A 23,161-nucleotide genomic window follows, 5' to 3' on the forward strand; every position below is an offset into this window, starting at 1 on the left:
AACCAACTTCTATAAACAACACTTTCCGGCACCTCTGCCCCAAGGCGCTTCCAAAATCATAAAAAATGTTATCATGACTCAAAAAAAGTGAAGAAAACGACAAGCTTGTCTGTTTTAGGCCTATGCATGTGAGCATTTGACAAATGGTAAAAGTTTTTAAAGTGCTGTTTAAATCTCATCCAGCAATTTCATGCCTTAGAAGAGTCTTAAGTATCTCCAAGATGATTCATTTAGTGGTTTTTTGTCCATGTATGTAAATGATGAATGAAAAAGCGTTTGTTTCAATGCGTGCCCGATACACTGTTAAGTCGAGTTTTCGTTATTAGCACAATAACTGGCGAGTCTAAAACCATCGGAAGGGAATTTCCGCAGAAAATCCATTTATACAGGTAAGTATATTAAAAAGCTGCATAGCAGGGGATGGTTTTTTAAATTTTAAATTATTCATCGTCAGATTTATGGAGACCACTTAACAGATTGTTATAAAAGTGCTATAAAGATAGATGTAAACACCTACTAGTCTTTAAGATTGTTTCAAGTGCATATTCGCATGAATTGAATATTAAATCGTTCTTTAGAATCGAAGATGAAAAGTGATGAAGTGTACGTGTATTAGAAGAGAACTTCTATAAATTTCAAGTAGCTCCTTTTTCTGATTTTCTTAGCAAATTTTTGCAGTGTTCTATAGATTCAAATATTTTAAAGAAAATTGCTCATTATTTCACAAACTTTCAGTCTGAGTCTTCCGAGGAAATTGCCGAAATTATCTAAGGTAATCTTTCTTTCATTTTTCAGGCGGATTTCCTTCTGAATCTTCTGAAACAATTTTTTTTTATTCAGTACATTTTATTGCTGAATCGATAAATGAATTTGCCCCTCATTCTAAAAAACGTCATTTTAGACTTTCCGTAGGAAGTTCATTTTTTCTTATCCTATAAATTTTCTGAAGTAATTTTTTCGTGATTATATATACTGTTCCTGTAGTATGAGCTGGCCGGAGGGTAATGCTATTGCTACGGCGATGTCTTTAGATCTCTGACAGGGGGATTGAGTTACGTAAGGAGTGATGTATTTAATTTTTGATATTAAAGCGAAAATACGAGAGATCGGTTTAGGAGAAGTTGAACCATGTGATCAGGAAGCTGTACTAATATTAGTTCACGAGTATTCGGATTGTGTCGCTGATGACATCGATGACGTCGGCGTCACAAATCTAGGCGTAATGGAGATAATGGGAATTCGGATTAAGCGTAATGGAGATAAACTTGTTAAGGGCGAAACCTATTTTGTCGCGCGTCCAGTGCGTGCCAAGTTACAGGAGAAAGTACAAGCGCTGCTGTTCAATGGCGTATTTCAGGAGAACGAGTCGGAGGCCACTGGTGGTTGTCTCCAAGAAATTTCGACATTGGGCTGTGTGTTGACTAGAGGGAATTGAACAAAGTCATCATTAAAGACAGATACTACTATCACTTATGGATTCAATACTCGGCTGGACAAATTGGCAAACAGTGTCATTTGTGGCGGTGTCTGCCTAGTAAAAATAGATTCGAAATCAATTCATAACACTTAACTCGCTGGAGGAATTTCCTTCGCTTTCTCAATTTAAGAAAATGAAATAATTACACAGATTGTTCAAAATAACTGAATCTATCGAGTCTCGTCTGTTCCTAAGTAATTGTCTAACAAATATCCTATACTATTTATGGATTCAAGACTCCACTGGACAAATTGGCGGACAAGAGTTACTTGTGGCGGGGTCCACGCTATAAAAATAGATCGAGCATTAACCCGCAACACTCAATTGTCTGAATTAATTTCCTCCCCGTTGTAAAACTCAAAAAATTAAAATAATTATAAAAATTTAATTCAGTGACTAACGAAATGGTGCAGGAGTACTTTTTTAAGGTTCACCATCCTGTTTTTGGGAAATGAAGCTACTCAAGACATACGTTTATGATTTTTTTCTTATTTTGGCTCAAAAAATAGCACTCCTTCATTTTGTACTCCATATTTAAGAAACACCCTGTATATCCGGGAGATATTTCGCAAATTCTACTTTAACGTGTAGATGCTACTGAAACTCACCTGAGATAATTTTCCACCAGCAAGTTGCCATACTTTCAATGACATATCCTTCGATCCAGTGATAATATGCTGAGAATCGACTGTCAACACGAAACAAGTAATTTCTTCAGAATGCGACACACTGTATCTTTCATCGTCCTTTACTAACGACCATATCTTAAGTGTTGTATCTCCATTGGTGGCTACTGCATATTTCATATTCGTAGTAGTTTTCACACATTCGCTGGGTCCAGAATACGATTGCAATAGAGTCCCATTATCGGCATGCCAGATGAAAATGGTATCGTTGATGTCGCTCGAAATTATTCTGCTTGAATCCATAAGCACGGACACTGCGGTAATTGATGCGGAATGACGCTGCAAACATATACGAAATGATTAATGTTTAAAATCATCTCTGCAGTTCATCCAAATATATGTCAAGGCGAGACACTTCCACTATCATGCTCCAGATGAGATTATCATGAAACTTCAGCACATTTAAAATTTTGCGCTATACTAAACGATAATTCACTTTAAATATGCATAAATCCAAGATTTGGCCAGGTTAAGCTGAACTTGAAACTACATTCAAAATTCAGAAACAACGCCCCGTTGCAAGAGCTGTTGTTCGCGCGACGGATTCGAGCTTTTTCTCAAGGAGCATTCATTAATTGAAATGAGAGATCATTAATCTTTCCCAGATTTCCTCGTTGCTTTTGAAATTACTGCTCTACATTTTCTTTAGGTGCCGGACTCATTTGGAAGTTTTGTTTGTGCGCGATGAAACACTTTATTTAAATACGTATTTAATTCATCTCAGCTTCCATTATGTGTCGCACAAAATTTGAAATTCAGCAAGAGAAGAAACTTACCGAAAAAGTCAAGACTAAAGTGCCATGAGTCAAACCCCAGACTTTCACACTCTTATCCTCAGAGCCAGACGCTACAAAAAGTCCACTAGGAGCGAAACTTAGAGCCGTGACCGGTCCCGAATGGCCATTGAGAGTAAGTACCAGCTCTTGATTATTGAGCTGCCAAACATTGATCAAATGATCAGTGGCCCCTGTGACTGATAGCTGTCCGTCACGTGAAATGTCCAGGCAAGTTATAAATCCTGCGTGAGCAGTTAGATGTTGATGGCATTTTTTCTTTATTTTTAAGAAGCTCTTGATGTGGTCCGTGCTCCGAAATGTGTAAAATATTATACGGTTCCCGCCTGAAAGAAAGTATAATTTATGTCGAAAAGTGGATATCAATTTGGACTAACGCATAATTCGATTTTTCTAAGTCGGTATTCCTTTCTAAGGATTCCCTGGATTTTATTGAATTATTTCCCCATTTATCTTTGTTAAGTTGCGGCACTGATTTTTAATCCCCTCCTGCAAACGTTATTTCGGTATTATGGAAGGAAAACGTGAACCTTAGATGGGAAAATGACCACTATTTCTTTTTTACACATTGATTGAAATCTCAGAATTTCTAGCTTCACAGAAGCAATAGGATTTGCTTAAGTATATACATATAGAAATATGAAAATACCGAATCTGATAATATTCGAAAAATTGAATGGGCACGCGATTGACACCAGAGTCATACTAGGCCCTGATAAAAAAATTTAGAGTTCTTCTGGAAAAAGTTTCATTAGATAGTTTTGCTATCCAGACAAATAAATGTGAAAACGATAGTTTGGTTGGCGCCAAATATGTTAGAGTCTCAAATAGAGCTTATATAAGCTCTATTTGGTAACATTTATTATTTACTATATGGTAATAAACCCGGGAATTCTTCAAATGCGCTTGCGTGGCAACTACGTTGCCATATTGCCCTTTTCAACTGCGAATTTTCGATTATTACGTGACTGCAATGAATTTTGTTATGTGTTACGTGTAAATCAAAAACATTTCGTTTTTAATTCCCATTTTTTTTGGAAAATTACTTTATAAAAAACTTAAATAACGGGGCTCTCGCTAGGTATTTAAACAGCCCGGTAATAAAGTAAATTTTAGCGCATAACACTATTATACAACCAACACAAAATTGAATACCTCGTAAAAACTAAATAAGTAGGTGCGGTTTTTATGTAATATTTTTAGAGGTAGAGCATTTGTCAGAAAAACCGAAAATGTCTCCATAAAGAGTACTGGATTTCGTTATTTATTAAATCTTCCATACCATAAATGCCATTATAAACTTTATTTCCACCGTTAAAAGGTCGATAGACCATTTATAAAACTTGGTTATATTAAGAGACCCAATGAGCTCCATTTATTTACGATGTTATTTTCGAAATAATAGGCCAAAATGGAATCGAAAACTGTAATCCAAGCATATAAATGAACTGCTAAGAAATTTAGGAGTGTAAGTCGCATTAAACATGGTTTGCATTGTTCCCGCGAGTTTCTTCGGGCTGTGAAAGCCGATTTCACGGTGAAATTACGCTAAAAGATGACCCCTTTGGCAGTTTCATCATTCCTCTATCCAAATTTGCAGAAGTTATTTAAGAACAGTAATTAAACTTTTGCCTCTTTCAGGCGTGAAATTTTACATATGTGTGGAAATTTCTTGCTCCGTGATATTTGCTATTTCCAGAGAGTTGGCATATTTTTTTCAATTATTTCAGCCAACATTAATCGTGTCGACATTTGAATAATGTATCTGATCATGCTGAATATTCAATAAGTCGAGCATAATGTAATTGGGTGACATCATTAAATTTTCAATTCATAATTTGAAAGCCGAGGTATGAATGCGACCGGATCTCACTAGAAACATTTTTGTTATATTATATTTGGGCGAAATTTAGTAGTTTATAGATTTTAGTATTGTAGTATAAGATTTAGCAATAAGATAATAAAGGGCAAATTGACAGAGCCACTTAGAGATGAAGCACTGTAAAATGGGTTTACTACTATTGCCGCTACTAAATGGCCTGGTGTTGGGGAATACTATTTTGGACCGCGAAATCTCCCTGGAACTGAGAAGGGATGGCAAGAGCAAAGAATAAGCAGTCGAAATATATAGGGTATTAAAAAAGAGTGTAAAATATTTAAAGAGGTAATGTATGGCCCAAAATAAACAAAAAAGTCTTAATAAACATGGATCCGCAAAGTAACGGTTTCGGAGATACGGAAGATTATTCTTTTTTGAAACATTTATTTGCAGTTATTTATTGCTTATTTATTATATAGAAGCAAATAAAATAAGCTTCTAGGAAAAACAAAAAATAAAGTTACATAAGTTGTTCAATATATTCTCCTTCTATTTCCAAGCGGACACCACATCTTTGAAAGATATTCGAACTCTTTCTAAAATCCCCTCATTGGCTCGGATTTATGGGCATTTTTTATTAATTCATAACTATAGCTCCTTGAGGCTATCTACAGAAGTACCATAGACGAATGTTTTAAAATATCCCCAAAAAAAGAAATCTAGGAGGTTGTCAGGGATGGTTGCTACTCAATCTCTCCAAGACACTGATACAACTTGGTGGTATCTGCTTCCGCGGCTGGTTCTAGGTTTTGTGTATCACCGAAGGACCATTCTCGTTTTTGTCAGACCGAGAGGAACTGAATTGATGCACTTGTGATTCGCTTTATTAAAATATATTTCTTTGGTAATTAACATGTGGTGTTTGCAAGAGTGAAACTTAGTTTAATGTTATGTTGAAAGTTTTTGTGTGACTGTTCTTGAAGACAGCTTGATGGAGACTCTCCCGTTCAGTTCCTTATGGAAAACTTATTGTTCCATTATTCTCATTGGTTCGATTTCATCCCTTTGGAGGGGATGGATCCGTCCCAACCGACAAAGGAGGATGAAAGGACAATACCCCAATTGACGGTCAATCCAATCTCTTCCTCGCTGCATTGTAGGGATAATAAAATGCGCCAAATGCGTTTATAAGACCCACACGATCTGGGAACTGACCTTTGTCGGCTTTTAGTTATGTTATCCTAATTCCAACATCTTGCAAACACTAGACGATTCTTAAACTATAGCCCAATTTCGGCCAACAATAGTAATAAAAGACCTCTCGGGAATTTCAGGTTCTAAACCATTCCGGGGTAGTCGCCTGGGTTTATGGTCAGTCTTCAGACCTACTTTATTGCTGAAATTAAAAATTCCCAAGAAATCTGAATTGTTTTCAGACAGGGGTTTAAATCGGGCGATATTGGAGGCCATAGGACAGGCCCGCCCTTTCCTACTTATCTACGTGGAAAAATTTGGTGTAAATGCTCTTAATAGCAATCGAAAAATGAGCTGGAGCACCATCATGCTGGAACGACATTTGGTATAATTTTGCCTTTGGTCTAAACAAATATCGTTCAAAAGATCACCCATTGTGTTCTGCAGAAAATTTAGGTAAGCAGCGCCTATCAATCGGTTTGGTAAAATGACACGACCTAGAAACCTGTTGCTTACAATACCGATTGAAATCTTTAATAAAAATCGTCTGTCTGATGTCCAGATTTCAATAAAGCATGGCGATTTTCGTCGACCCAAACATGCATATTGTGAAAATTAACAACTTTATTTTGTGTGAAGTCAGCTTTATGAGTAAAAAGAATATTGGCAAGAAAACGGGTGTTTTCAGCATCACTGCGTAGAAATCAGCGTCAAAAAACCAAACGTGATTGATGATCAAGTGGATTTAAGGCCTATACTAGTTCTACATGGTACGGATAAAGAAGCTATTCGTGGAGGATTCTCTAAAGAAGAGGAGCACTAATTCCTATCGTGGCTAATATTCTCCGCACACTCGTTCCCGGATTATGCTCTATCCGCTCTATTCTAGGCATAGATATCTTCCTTGATCTTCCTGATAAACAGCATTGTTTGCGCATCGAACCGATGTCAAGCTATGTTTGGTGAATTTTTACAAACATATAATGTGATGAAATCTGGCAATTTGGATCAGTTTCGGCATAAAGACGTCAGGCTTCGGTTTTAGTGCGACCATAAATAAAATGCATGTCGGTTAATTCTGCGTTAATAACAAACGAGAACTTATGAACTGACAACAGTTAAATACGTAATGTTTATACTATGCTAAGAAAATGCAAGTTTTTGCAAAAAAACGGTAAAAAAAGAATGATTTTTGTTTGTTTGTACATAATAAATAAGTAATAAATAATTGCAAATTAATGTAAAAGAATAACCTTCTACGAGCCCAGACCCTATGAAGTTGGACCACGCACAAAATACAAAGTTACATTTTTTTAGATTAGAAATATTAAACAAAACTAAACTCAACAGCACACCAGTTAATGTGGAAAAAATATGTATTGAAAATCGACATCTCCATATTATTGTTTATGATTGGTAAGATTAGTTTTTTATTTAGATTTTAGGCGGTTAAAAATAATTCCAGTGTTTGTTTCCTTTTTATTCAAACATAGTGATAATAATTTTTAGAACAGTTTACTTCTTTTTGCAGCAATTTACTTCCAAACGCATCGTGAGGCGATGTGATTTTTTTGGATAAATATTCTTATTTTTTGTTTTTTGTTTTTGCTTATATGCATTAAGAAAAAAGGAGAAATTTATTTTGCTATTTTGTTAAAATGTTCTCTTTTTTTTAATAAAATGCATTTTTTGTAGGCACCTTAAATATTTCATTTCGTATTATTTTTTAATTAAACATCATAAAAACTTTCCGTTTCGCCAAAAAAACTTAATTCTTCATAATACATAACCGAAAAAAAAATGGTTAGTGCGCCAGTTTTTTGCTGTTGACTTTATAATAAATAGAGAAATAAAACCAAGCATAATTTATTTTGTTATTATTTGTTAATGCGTTAAGTTTGAAAAATATACAATTATTTTGAAGTATAAAAGATAAAAACATTAAATTTATTCTGGCGCATTTAACTTGGACCAAAAGTGGGAGTTTAGAGATAAACATTTTATTATGACCCAAACAATTTTTTACTTGAAAACGCTTTTATACAGACTAAGTTTTTAAACATACAATAATTTTAAACGTGTAATTCAAATATAAAACTATTTCTATGCAAATATGGTTGGTGTTAAATCCATTCCACAAGATTTGCGACAAGCTATTGTATCGGTCCATAAAAGTCGAATTTAGGGGCACCAAATTGCTAAAAAATTTAAATGTGCCTTAAAATTAACTGCAAAATACTATTAAATTGTACAAAAAAGACTGCAACATGGAATAGAACCTGAGAAAAGGACGGATTACGAAAATTATTGAAAGAGATCATCGCATTGTACGATGTAGTATTAAAAAAACAGGCCTGCTTCGTCAAGGGATTTAGCTTCAAAATAGTCCAAAGCTATAAGAAAAATCACATCTAAAGATACTTGCTTACGCCATATAAAGCAATTGGGATACGGTTTTTATAAGATAAAGGTTATTTTAACACAACGTTACTTGTTACTTAAATCAATGCTTATGTTTTTAAAGGCCAAACAAAAAGCATTATTAACTCAAAAGCAAATTAAAAGGAGATTACTGTGGGTTAAAAACTGAATAAATTGGACTGAAGACCAATGGAATTCAATCATATGAAATAATGAATCAAAGTTTGAGTTAAAGGTGGATGATCCACAGAGTAGAATTATTTGCCAGCCTGGAGAGTAATACCTCGACGATTGTCTCAGAAAAAAGTCAAATTTGTCACTTCAGTGATGGTCTGGGACTCTATGTCGTCTCAAGATGTTGGGCCCCTTTACTTCATTGATGGTACAATAAATGCTAACAAGTACTAAAGCATTTTGGAGAAGAAATTTTTGCCATCAATTGAACACCTACAAACGTCAGAGGAAGATTTTACATTTTAACAAGATGGTGCTCCATGCCATATAGCCAAAATGATTAAAAATTGACTTCAAAACCATAATATACTTTTGCTACAATAGCCTTCTAATAGTCCAGACTTGTCTCCAATTGAAATACTTTGACACACCATGAAAAAAGCCTTACAAATTACTCCTGTCAGATATTTGCCAGAATTAAAAACGGAATGAAAGGAAATATGGAACAGTTTTAGACCAGAATATTGTCAAAATCTTGTGCAAATTACGTTACATCATACACATTAATGCAGTTTTAAAACAAAAAAGAAAGTTATACTCAATGGCTGACAATAATTTAGTTTCAACTAAAATATGGTCCAAGTTAAATATGCCAAAATAAATTTAATGTTTTTATTTTTTATACTTAAAAATAATTATATTTTGTCAAAATTAACTCTAACGTGTTAACAAATAATAATACAATAAATTGTGCTTGGTTGTGTTTCTGTATTTATTATAATTTGTTTAATATTTAAATCTAAAAAAAACATAACTTTGTATTTTATGTTTTGTCCAACTTCAATGCGTCTGGGCCCGTATATCTCCGAAACCGTTACTTTGCGGGCCCTTTTTTGTTTATTTTGTTTCATACTATTACCTCTTTAAATATTTTTCAACACCTTGTAAAAAGGCAGAAGTGCGGTCGGGTAGAAGTAAATTCGTTAGATTGTCTTTCTACATTTTGATAATAACCACTTAACAGCCCCTCGGACTGATAAGTTTGTTTGTGATTTCATAAAAAATCAATCATGGAGATACATATATATGAGGTTAAAGAAGGTAAATTTTAAAATTAACGGTAACCCTACAGGGTGTCCCAAAAAAGCGAGGTGTCATACGATGTAATTTTTTAAATGTCACCACCTGCATTTTTTTCACATGATAGAATTTTCTCTTGAGCCTATGTTAGTTTCTAGATTATTTTTTACACTGGGTTGCAGTGACTCAAAGTTGTAACACTTGAAAAGAATTAGACATTTGCTTTGCTTCATAAAAAAATTAATATCGAAATTAGTTTAAGTTAGATTTTGATAATTTTCGGATGGATTCTCAATATCATCTTAACAGGCACGAATACTCGATGAGCCAAAAACACATACAGGGTGACCACAAAACAACTTTAATTTTCATCTTTTTGACTTCAATTTTCTCAATTTTTTCAAATGGGTTGATATATTTTTTATGTCGTAAAATGAAAGAAAATACAATTTTTTAAATTTTGGTATAAAATAAAATCATATTTATTTAAAAATTAATGGAATTATTAATTATTTCAGGAAAACCTGCATTCATGGCTAAGTGTCTGAGTGCTTAGCATGCACCATGGTTACCATGGTTTATATATTGTTTGTTTTAAGATTTGACAGCTCGTTTGCTTTCAAATCTTAAACTGCTGTCAAATCTGCTTATTTTAAAATTGGTCATCAAAACGAATTAACTCAAGAACTTATTAGCATGATTTATGTAATTGGTTCATGTGATGAAAATTGTTTATTAGCATCTCAAGTTTACGCACAACGATTTCCTAATAGAGGACATCCTGATGTAAGAAGTCTAAAAAGTCTAAAGGAGCGCAGAAAGTGTTAATTATGAAAAGAAAGGTTGAAAGAAGAGGGTCTTACTAGAAGAAAATGAACTGCACATCACTTTATCAGTAATAGAAAACCCAAGCATTAACGTAAGAGAAATTAGTCAGGAACTGCAAGTAAGAAAACCATCAGTTGTAAAATGTGTAAAGGCAAGTAAGTTCCATACATATCATTTGCAATTACATCAAGAATTATTTGATGCCAATTTTCGCGCTAGAATTAATTTTTTCCAGTGGATATAGCAACAAAATACTTCTTAAAAAGACTTCTTAAAATTAGTTCTGTTTACTAATGAGTGCACCTTTCATCAGAACGGATTCATTAATAAGTACAACTTTCACTATTATGGAACAGATAACCTCCGTACCATTCAAATGAACTGTTTTCAAGAGAACTGGAGTTTAAACGTTTGGGCAGGAATAATTCACAATTATGTTGTTGGACCATCTATTTTTGAAAAACTAGAGACTGGAAATGTTTTCCTAATTTCTTTAAATCAAGATCTTCCTCTGCAATTAGAACACATCCTGGAAAACGTAAAAGAGCAAATATGGTTTCAGTTAGATGAAGCTCCATTTCATTTTAGTGTACGTGTACGAGAACACCTCTCAATACATTTTTTTGAAAAATGGATTTGTAGATAAAGTTTGTAGCAACAATGCAGGCTTAGGATTTTGATAATAATATTATTAAAGTCTATTAGGTCCAGTTGCATGGCCAGCAAGGAGTCCCGACTTAATTCCTTTGGACTAGTTTTTTTGGAATAAAGTGAAGTCAGGATGTCTATAGAACACTAACAACAACGCGCGAAGATATAAAATTAAGGATTCAAGTCATTTCAAAACATTATTACGGAAATGCTTTCTAATGCTAGATCATTCTTCTTGCTGCAGCGTGATTGGAATACGACGGAAGAGATTTTGAATACCTGTTGCCCTAATTAAAATTAAAATAATTTCTAATTTTAATTCTACACTTTTTTCTAATTTTTTATCATTTCTTTTCATAATTAACACTTTTTGCCCTTTCAAAACGCACCTTTAGACTTTCTAGGCTCCTTGCGTCAGGATGTCCTCTATTGGGAAATCGTTGTGCGTAAATCTGAGTTGCTAATAAACAATTTTTATCACAATTACATAAATCATGTTAATAAGTTCTTGTTGAGTATACTTCGTTTTGATGGCCAATTTTAAAATAAAGAAATTTTGAAGAATCAGAAAACCGTAAAAAGGCTGCCACATCTTAAAACAAACGACGTGGAAACCATGGCAACGCATACTGAATAGTCAGACACTGCCATGAATGCAGGTTTTCCTGAAATAATTAATAATTCCATTTATTTTAAGATAAATATGATATTATTTTATATCAAAATGAAAAAAATTAAATTTTTCTTCATTTTACGTCATAAAAAATATACCATCCTATTTAAAAAATCAAGAAAATTAAAGTTGTTATTGTGATCACTCTGTATGTTTTTTTGGTTAAAAAAAGTATTCGAACCTACAAAGATGATCTTACATGAGAATCCATCTGAAAATGATTAAAATCTGACTTAAACTAACTTCGATATTATTTTTTTATAAGGGAAAACAAATGTCTAGAATTTCTTTTAAAACGTTATGGCTTTGAGTCACTGCAGTATAAAAAAATCTAGGAACTAACATAGGCTCAAGAGAGGATTCTATCAAGTGAAAAAGTGCAGGTGGTGCCATTTAAAAAAATTGAACCGTATGCTGCCCCGCTTTTTTGGGACACCCTGTAGGGTTGTCATTAATTTTAAAATTTACCTTCATTAGCCTCATATACATCCCCATAATTGATTTTTTTATGAAATCACAAATTCATAGGAATCTGAAGGGCTGTTAAATGGACACCCTGTATATTAATATTTCTTAACCATGGAAAATGTTCATAATGTTATTCCGACATATGCATGCATACCTGCACTAAGTAGGAAGTCGTCTTTGTCAGTCACTTTGACTGAGTTTACTTCTCCGTTTTGGCCTGTAAGTGTCTTGAGTAGCTTTGCTGAGTGGATGTCGTATACATAAACCTTCTTATCCGAACAACCCAAAACTATTCTACAACTATCTTGAGTTAGACACAGACTTTTTACCTAAAATGTGTTTTTTTTTTATCAAAAGCCGGTTGCTATTTTTAGGAAAGAAAGATATAGAAAATCACTTTTAAAAGCCACTTACTTTTACTTTATGGTCCCCTAAAATGATCGTGTGCACGTCAGTGCCGGTGGCAACAGTTTTAATGTAAACTTTGCTGTCTTTGCAACACGCCACAAGCCAGATCGAATCCATAGAAACATCCAGCATTTGAACGGGCGAATTGATGTTGATGGTGTTCAACATATTATAGTTGTTCAGGGACCAAAGGCACACTTTCCCATCTCTGCTTCCGGATACCATGATATCACCATGTGAAGTTACCTTGGGAATTTGAGAACACTGACTTATTAAATAATATTTTCAATTTCCTATAAATGGTGAAATAATGGACCATGCATTAGTCAATAATGCTTGTACCAATTCGCGAAGAAACGATCCCAAAACGGTTCGGGAATCCTTCTGTGAAATTTGTGGGTTACTAACTTGTACCACATCGTTTATTTGATTTGCCTAGAAGAATTATCAAATCATGATTCCTTGATTCTCCAACCATTTTGTAATGAATCTCTGACAGATTGAATTGAGAGAGTAATAGCAAAATTTATGGGCGTTCTAGCATGTAATAGCTCTGGTACATATATACATTATAAACCTAACTGTTGTACCCATTGTTATTTTCACAATATTTTTAGAGTTTTTAGTTAATCTTGTTTTTTAATCACTTGTTTATCAGCAGATAGTTTCACCAACCAAATTCGAAGAATATTTTTTGGCCATTGCATGCAAATAGCCCTATCTAATGTAAATAAATGTAAACCTTATGGGATCTTTTAGATGTTAAAATAATACCATTATCTCGTACCCATCAAATTATTTTTTTTGTTACTTTGCGCGACTATAAAGCCTCACATATAAGTAGGGGTTGTTGGAGCGGACAATTTCACACTATTCTCAGTTACAACTAACTAAGAATAAAGGGCAGCTTAATAAGGGATTTCAGTGACAAATAGGTTACTGCCTTTAGAACTTACAAAAAAATTATCAGAAAAACAGAAAATAACAGAACTAGAGTGTGAAATTATGTTGAATTATCATGTAATATTGAGAGGAAATGAATCCATTTTCATTTTTTTTAAATGAGTCAGAATTTCTGCAACTTTACTTATACAGTGTGTACATACATAAAATATAGAATAAATTCATTTTCTTAGTTTAAATTAAAATAATAAAAAATGCTGGATCACCTCAACTGTAGTTTAAAAATTCACATATTTTAATTGAACAATATTAACTATGACGTTATCATTGTTCCAGACATGACGCTAATGTAAAATTTTTTTAATGCTTTTGGATAATTTCATGTAAAAGGGCGCCCTTTTTATGTTCAGGACATAAACTTTTTTTACTATTTTCAATAATTTTTTTATAAATTCTCAAAAACGTATTTCTCTCTGGATCCGGCCTAACCGGATTTTGTTGTTAAATAAACACACACCTCCTATTGCATTCGCACTCTCACCATAACCGATAATCATAAAAATTTCAATTCTTTGTGTTATGGATAAACGCATTGTAATATAACTTTTATTTGAAACTAAACCTGCACGAAATCAAGCCAAAACTAACAAACATGAAAATGTAAATATTATTGGAATGTTATGTATTAAATGAATAAAAATATTTTTTCTACGAAAATATATAAAAAACCTTCCCAAAGCAGCAAAAAACTACCCCGATTCGTTTAGTAAATGTCCTTTATTGTTAGGCACCGTAAAAAAATATGTTTTTGAGAATTTATAAAAAAATCTGTTATATAACACTGCAAAAAAGTTTATGTTAAAGATACAGCATCACTTTGGTCCCTAATTTTTGCAATTTTTTCGTATGGACAGTTTGAAAAAAATGCCTTTCCAAAGCTTCACGACCTGAAGTGAGGTATCCACATTCAATATAGGACACATGGGAGTCCAGTGGACTGATAAATAGCACATCGAAACATTCGAATGTTTTCCGAAAAATGTCAAAGAGGCGAATGCACCCATTTTTTTGCCACTTTTCAGTCTTTGAACCGCGATAACTTATGCAGACGTGGGGCAATGGACTCAACAAGCAGTTCAAAAGAATAATCTCAATAAGCTCTATTAAACGCTATAAACTGTTTGGCAGTATCTCAAAAACAGGGGTTACCATTAGAAAATTTTACACTGACGTCATATCTGGAATGACGATGTCACAGCTAATATTGTCCAACTAAAATATGTGAAATTTTAAACTAAAGTTGACGTGTCCAAGCATTTTTTATTATTTTAATTTTAGACCGAGAAAATGAATTTATTCCATAGTTTATACAGGGTGTTTCAGGAAACGTACAAATTTCAATATGTTATTCTACATTTAATTCTAAGCAAAAGAGTTTCTATAAACATATGTCCGGAAAAGCTTCGTTTAGGATATACAGGGTGATATAAGTTAATTTTGAAAATAATTTTTTTTGAAGTATTTCAAAAACGGTTGTTGGTATTTTTAAAAAAATTGGCAGAGAAGAACTCGTCATTAAAAGACATCTTTTGCAATGAAAGTAAATAAAATCGGTAAACAGTGGCGTACGTACTACCAATTGCTACAATTATATAGACAAAAAAATACTGTTTTTTGAACACTATTTCCTGATTTTTTGAATCCCCAACTATTTTACTAAAACAAAGGTCTCTTGAACATTTATCGTAAAGTATGTCGTTTTCGAGAGATAAAGCAATTTATTATTTAGATTATTTTTCCCCATCACGGGAAATAGCAAGTACGCTGTGAAATAAAGAGCAGTAAGATTAACAAGTTGTCATATGTATTATGATAGTTGACGTTTAAATTTTGTTATTTAAAAATTGTTTTAAAAATTATTTACAAAATGAATTTTCATCGAACTGTATATCCTAAACGAAGCCTTCCGGACATATGTTTATAGGAATTTTTTTGCTTAGAATTAAACGTAGAATAATATATTGAAGTTTGTACATCTCCTCCTGAAACACTCTGTATACACGCTGTATGTGAATTCCTATAGTATCTCTGTCAATGTTCCTAGCTTAAAAAATTCTTAGCCTCTTTTATTTTTTCAAAAAAGGAATAAAAAACTCTCTGTCTGTTACCTGATATTTAGATCAATATCATTTCAATCAAAGGGATACTTCAGAACCTTGAAGAGATGCATTGAGCAGAATTGGAGAAATTTAGCTGCTGACGTTTTCAACTAGAATTCTAGAACAGAGATATACAAACCCGGCACAGTTTTAGATACCTTTTTTATTGTAGAACGTTCGAATGAATAAGTTACCTATCTCTGCCAGTTTTGAAGATCTAGATCCTCGAAGCGGAAGCATTATTCATCTTTTGAAATGCTTTTGATTGGTAAATTTATCAAATAATTAAATCAGGAGTAAAAATCTTTGTTTAACATTAGTACTATCAGCGAAACCGCGAAATTAAGGTATTGAGGACCGCGTTTTTGCTTATTGGAGTGGAAACCAAAGTTCTGCTAAAGATCTTGAAATAGCGAAATTTCCATAAAATGGTCTAAGAGATTAAAAACTGTTTCCATGTATTGCATCAACGGTTGAAAATCATTCGCAATGCGAATATTTTAACATGGGCGGATTGCCAAGGTAGGAAAATGCAAAGCGGTATTATTTATCATTATTTCAATAGTTGTTGAAAATATGGGTTGCGCAGAGCCACACATAGAATATTGGGAGATATGTAATAACATTGAAGACATCCCTTTTACAAAAATAATAAAACTAAGAACACTAAATCTGCTTGAGATAAATGTACGATTTATTTACGTTATTATTTTTTGTATTTAGCTTGAAAATTATATGTTTGTCGACTTTTGCCTAATTCTGTTAAAATGAATATACACATTGCATGTCATCGGAACACCCTGTATAAAGATTTAATTTGAAGAACTCGACTCGAGATACTCTGTTTAAAATTATAGAAATGTTACATGTTGCTCAATTTTATTGACGATAGGATTAAAACTAGAATGTTTTCGTTTTTTGCATAGTATGAATATAAATTTGAAAAAGATGTAAATTTTTACTTTACAATCTCCTTTTTTTACTTTAACTTAGTCACAAATCATCATTGATTAATTAGAGTTAACGAATAGTTATATGGTCGTTAGACGCAAACTATTGAGGAATTAAAACACCCAAAGTTGATTCTTTGGGTTAATGGTCTTTTAATTAACCACACTGTCAATTTCTCTCAACGAATAACGAACATTATTGCTTCTACACGTTTGAGGCGGAGTACTCATTTTGTCTTTTATTTTATTTCAGAATTAGACCTCACACATCTAGAAGTTGCTGGGTCGCGCACTATTCCCAGGTAAAACTAACTGAGAATAACACTCACTCTTTACTAGCGGCTCGAAAGGTAAGACCTGTAATAGTCTTTAGAATCTAGGAAAAATTAGTAAAAAAATAAAAATTAACAGAACTAAAGTGTATGGAATGTCAATATGTAAAATTTGTGAAATATTCTGAAAATTCCTCGTCTTAATCGCTGAGGAATGGTAGTTAAAAAAAACTGCCATTCCTTAGCGATTCAGACGATGAAATTTCAGAGGGTTTCACATACACATTCCACACAATTTACCGCCCTTACTTGGGAATTACGTGTAATTCTCGAAATAAATTTTAATTTCGTAAATAAAATAAAAAATGAACAATACGCCTCAGGCGCATAGAATGTATAATATTTATCAAATTATTTGAAAGCAGATTGCAAATTTAACGGCTTTTAGCAATATTGCTGGTGAGATTTCACTTATCAACTAGCAAGTGAAATTTTTACAATGGTCTGTTAAACAATTTGTATTAATAATTTCGCTGATTAATGTAGAAAAATGTCTTTTTAAAATTGCTTGGAAAATGCGATTAGTGTGATTTGTGTCCTTGAGGTCATTTGAGAGGCGCTAAAAAGTATAAAAAGAACATAGTAGTTAACAATATTGGAAATTAACAATGGTCACAACAATCCGGCCGAATGTCAGGGTGTTTAATGTTGAAATACACATCGACCAGTAAGCACTGTTGGGACACCCTGTATACGCTGGGTTAGCCACGTAACCTGTTGATTAGAACATTTTTAACTTTTCAATATCGTAGCCCAAAGAAATTTAGTTTCAGGTTAATATCAACTATTTTGAATCCAAGTAAAATATTTTCAAAATAGCGACTAGTTACAATAGAAATCGCTACTAACTTCGTTATTTTAAATGAAACCCTTTATTTTTTTGTTAAATTTTAAGACCAGTTTATGTAAAGTGTCATGTCTAAAATTTATCATTTCCGAGTTATATCGAAAATTTTGATAACTGCAAGATCCTACGCAAATCCGGATTCTCCGTTAATCGCTGCAAATTTTAGAATCGGTTTTGTAGAGCTCAAAGAGAACCTAATAAGCTGCATTTGACGTATTTCAATTTGAGAAAAAATATTCCACAACCCCCGAAGCATGCCTCCGAAGTTGCATGACTTCAAATCTCAATAGCTTGCTCATTTGAAATGGCACATCCTGCGCCTTAAAATATTTTCGAATCTGGAATTTAATTTTGTTTCAAATATTATTACGGTTCCCTAGACCGATTCTGGATGGGGTATCCTATTTGAAATAAGCAAGATATTGAAATTTGAAGTGTTACAACTTTCGAGGCACGTTTCGGGGGGCTGTAAAAGATTTTTTGTCAAATCCACATACGTTAAAACATGGCTTATTAGGTACTCTTTGTGCCTCAGAAACTCCAGAAGAACTTTAGAGATAAGACGCTTTACATAAACTGGCCTTAAAATTTAACGAAAAATACTAAAATGACAAAAAAATTAGGGGATTCCATTTAAAATAACGAAGTTGATCATTATTTCTGGTACAACTAGAAGTGCCGCCATTTTGAAAATATTTTGCTTCGATTCAAAATGGGCAATTCTAGCCTGAAACCAAACTTCGTTGAGTTACGATTGTGGGAAGTCAAAAGTTTTATAATGAACTGGTTACTTGGCTAACTCTGTATAAGATGTCTTAATAGCGAAATCAGTAAAGTTGTGGCCAAGTTACGCAATTTGGAGGTCAAGAATATGTCACTTTAAAATATAGAAAGTCCTGATACTTTTCGAAGGTTTGCGACAAAAACGAATATCTTGTAAAAACTTTTTTATTTTTTCTCAGCTCATTTTGCGAGGTAATTCGAAACGACTGGCTGTTCATCATTTCAACTTTTCGACATTTAGATTTTGGACAATCCTCATGAACTTTGTTTTTTCTTATGAACCCATGAGGAAAAATAAAATTGACAACGGTCTGCCGGAAATCTAAACGTTGGATTTTAAATCTGATGGCACGTTGCAGGAAGGGAAAAGGAGCAATGATGTTGCACCAATAGTTTTGAACTGCCTCGTTAAAAAAGCTGAAGAAGAAATAAAAACGTTTTTTAAAACTTTCAGTTTTTTTTTCAGATACCTCGGAGAGTCATCAGCGTTTACCAAATTTTATAATGGCATATTCCTGAACTCCAAATTGCGTAATTTTGCCCCAATTTAACCAATCTCGTATCTTTTATCGCTGCCTAGATCCCCCTGGTTGAGCTCCAGAAACCGACACCCTGCATGCATATCCGAATTAACCTTGATTAAATCAGACAAGCAGGAAGAATTTACCTTAATGGCGGTAACAGGACCTCGGTGGTGATCAATTTTGGTAACAACTTTCCCAGTCGCAAGGGAGCTTATAATAATACTGCTGTCTTCCCCGCCCGTTATTATCACGGAGTTATTAAGGGCGCTCGTGATGCACAGGACCGGGGCTATATGCTCAGATATTTTCAGCTTCATGTTGAGCCCTTTGAGGTCCCAAACAATGACGCTGATATCATTAGAGCCGGTGAGGAGGAACTGGCTGTGTTTGGTTACAGCCATACACTTCACTTTATCTGTGTGCCCTAAAAAATCGACATGAAGATCATTTCCTCCGTGGATACGAGAGATTTGGTTCTAAAATACGCTGCAAAAACAGGCAATCCATCATGATTGGCGTTCTTTTTTCGTTCTAGAAAACTCCCGTAACTCGTTGGGGAAATATGTTCGCATATATGCATAGGTGTACATTTTTTCCCAAATTCAAGAGGAAAGCTTTTAAGGATATGCTAGAGAGGTTGAAATGATAGTAAGAAATACTTTCAGCAGTAGTGCAGTATTTTTGAAGAGAAGTGCAAAAGGGCTATTAATCAACATTATAGGCAGCCGTTATAAATCTTAGGAACAATATTTTATTTTCTATGTTCCCAGTCATTTGTTCTTGTTGACTTAAAACGGTGAGAAACCTTTGACAGAATTCCTCTAACGTATCTTCTTTATTTTCCCTATTACCGAGATTGATTTTACACGTATTTGCTTTAAAACGAACGGGAATCTTACGACTTTCCTCTCGACTTGAGGCTCCTCAGGCGTAAAATTTCGAGAAGAAGAAACATCGAGAAATATCGCTACACAACCTAATGGCGAACGTTCCACCACAGAAAAAAGTTCTTAAGTGTCTCGAAAGAGGAGTAATTACTTTTCCACTTAGCCACGAGCTGCGGCATTGATTTTGCTTTCCCGTTCCCTGTGATACACTTAAAAGTAATTACTTCTTCCTTTTTGAAGAAGTTAACATACTCGGTCGACGTCGGAATCGTCTAGTTTTGTTACAGAGGGCGAGCGAGATCAAATATCAGGCCTTCGAGTTTGTTGCTCAGTTATAACTTCATTAAAGCTCTAAATTCGATTAGCCGAGATACCCAACATCAATGCCAATCTTTTCAAGACAGATTCTGAACTCTCAGTAATTTCCTCGATTTCAAACCCCAATAGCAAAAGCTTTATGAATTCGAAAAGCTCATGATCGACCGCTTGCGTTTCTGAGCTTGATCCACTAGTTGTTAAATTTAATCTGATATGTATATAAATTATACCCTCTTCATAATTTATAACGGCAAAGTTTTAATACGATCGCTATGTGTAGCTAACCATTACCTGACCTCCACCCTGCACGGTCAGCCTCAGTGGCGGCGCAGATACGACCAGGCAGTTTAATGCAGTGCCCGGAGACCCATCTATTCCGAGTCCTCCATACAGTGTAAAATAAAGTTCTTTGGTAATTCAAAAGATATGGATTTGAAGTCGGTAAAACTGGGGAGTACAGAGTACTTTTCAAGTAATAACCAACGAATCAACTAAAAGGAAGGAAACATTTGGAAAATTATTGCGCCTCAAAAAAAGGCACCAATGATTTTTAGGGTATACTTGCTGAGGTGCGCTCCGCAATGTAAAAGTTTTGCATTTAAGCACAGTAAAAACAGGGGCCTGTTGGACTCATTGGAAATTTGAGGGTCGAAAAAACCGTCAGTCAAAGAAAAAAATATTTATAATTATGGAAAAATTCTGGGCCGGAAACCATTGTGATACGCTGACGACTCGTTGTATATAGGAGTTCTAAATAATTTGATCAGGCATTTAAGAGAAATAAAAACAGCGACGGAAAAAACATGTCAAATCAAAAGGACCTAAAAAAAATTCAAAACGTCGTTTAAAACTGTTAAAGTTTCGTTGTTTTATGGCCGCATCAGATCATTCAGGTATTTTTGGAAATTTCTGACGTATAATTAAACCTTCCTATACGAATTATATACCAAATATAATTGTAACGATTTATTCTGCTTCATATACGGACAATTAACAATCACAATTGGGAACACAACTACAGTTTAAAATTTATGAACAGAAACATTCACATGAGCGGTACAAAATGCAATAAATGTGATCTGCAGCTAGTAGTTTAGAATTGTTGGCAAGATCAAAAGCCAAAAAACTTTTTTTCTCTTAAATATCCTAAGGCATGTCTCTTAAATTCTTGTTATGTAAATTGCAAATTGCTTCTGTAGGATTATATGTATGCTTTTGTATTGATTTTTAGTGCCGTAAGGATGCGACAATATTCAACGAAACGTTGGCAATTTTAAACAGCTGACTCCGTCTTTTTTATTGATCCAATTACCAGGTCACACCAAACCAAGCCAACATTTAGAATATTAACAATTAAGCAAGCACAGTCAAAGGATAAGTAATTGATTTTTACTTAAATTTGGGAATTGTCGAATAGGTTTTGAGAGACGAAGTACACCACTGATTCGCATAAGTGGTGAATCATCGTAATTTTTAATTTTAAATAAAGAGTCATACTAAAAATGGTTACAAATGTAGTGGTACAAATCTCAAGGAAGAAATCGTTGTTTACAACTCAATTTATAGAAGTTAGAAAAAATGCAAAACGCCATTGATTGCCATAGATATGACTGCTCATAAATCCAAATTTGACAGCAATGCTGTGGCAAAATCCAGGTCGTATCAAAAAAGAATTGCAAAATTATCAAAATCTTGTTTTTCTTAATATAAAACGCGATTTTATATTACTAAATTTGGAAAAAATTGTGGAAGCTCTTAAAAATCGAACACATTTCTGATTTTTCGCAATATTGAAATATCATTATCTCAAGCTGCATAAGGTCATTTAAAAAATATCAGTGGCGTACCTGCATGAAATGTCGAAATGAAGCTTGCTGTTTCGCAGGCGAAATTTCGAAATTTTGTGGAACCTGCTAGGAATCAAATACTTACGCCACTACTTTTCATACTGAAAGAGTTGTATATGATTTGAAAAAATGCATTTTAAGCCATTAAAAACAAATACATACAGAACAGAATTTTCAAGTAAGAACCAAAAACAGTACCAAAAAAATTAGGTGGAAAATAAGTGAATTTTAAAAGGCGGCTGTTTTAATACACCAATAATTTAGTGCATAGTATATTGCAAGGATCCTTTATAATTGAAATAATCATTTTAGGATAGTAAAAACAGAGGTCTACTATAAGCAATTTTGAATTGAGAAATCGTGCGGAAAATATAGAAATTGATGAAATGATTTCTAGAAATTGTAATTGTCTGTAACTTCAAAAAAACATGCATTTTAGTTGTTTAATGGAAGACGCGTACCAAACGCCAATTTCAAGTAAGGACGAACAGTAACAAAAGAAATATAATGGAAAATAAAATAATTTACAAAATTATTGGATCTTTAGAGGCTATACTATAATATATAAACAAAATTCTGTAACTTGTAAATGAGCTTTTCCCACACAGGAAAAACTTTATAGTCTGGCTGAAAATCATAACTGATTGGTGATTATTGTAATCAAGAAAAAAGCAGGAAATCGCATACGGGAAGCAATTTTAAGGTCGTAGTCAGGACCAAAATAAGGATAATTAAACTGGGGAAATATTTTCAGAAAATTGTCGAGTTCTAAAACATAGACCAAGGATGTGCTGCGCTTTGACTACAGTTAATCAATCCAGTCACACACGAATTTGTTTTTCATCAATTCTCACAAATCTCTAAATCCCTTCCTGGCCTTACCACTCGCTCAGAATACTCTAAACAACCCCATTTGACGAGATTTAAAGTTAACATGG

At 33.6% G+C, this 23,161-nt stretch overlaps 1 protein-coding gene across 1 annotated transcript in view; it reads right to left on the bottom strand.

Annotated features, from left to right (window-relative positions):
* The window catches only part of LOC136409674 (protein qui-1), a 131,387-nt gene that overhangs the window by 12,102 nt on the left and 96,124 nt on the right, over positions 1-23,161 (bottom strand). The window contains exons 18-22 of the mRNA XM_066391347.1: positions 19,315-19,595; positions 12,680-12,919; positions 12,420-12,594; positions 2,940-3,283; positions 2,086-2,442 (exon numbers count right to left, since the gene is read on the bottom strand). Of these exons, the coding sequence (XP_066247444.1) occupies positions 2,086-2,442; positions 2,940-3,283; positions 12,420-12,594; positions 12,680-12,919; positions 19,315-19,595 (1,397 nt within the window). The remainder of the gene's footprint in view (positions 1-2,085; positions 2,443-2,939; positions 3,284-12,419; positions 12,595-12,679; positions 12,920-19,314; positions 19,596-23,161) is intronic.

The sequence above is a fragment of the Euwallacea similis genome, chromosome 6, assembly GCF_039881205.1.
Source record: "Euwallacea similis isolate ESF13 chromosome 6, ESF131.1, whole genome shotgun sequence".
NCBI lineage: Eukaryota > Metazoa > Arthropoda > Insecta > Coleoptera > Curculionidae > Euwallacea > Euwallacea similis.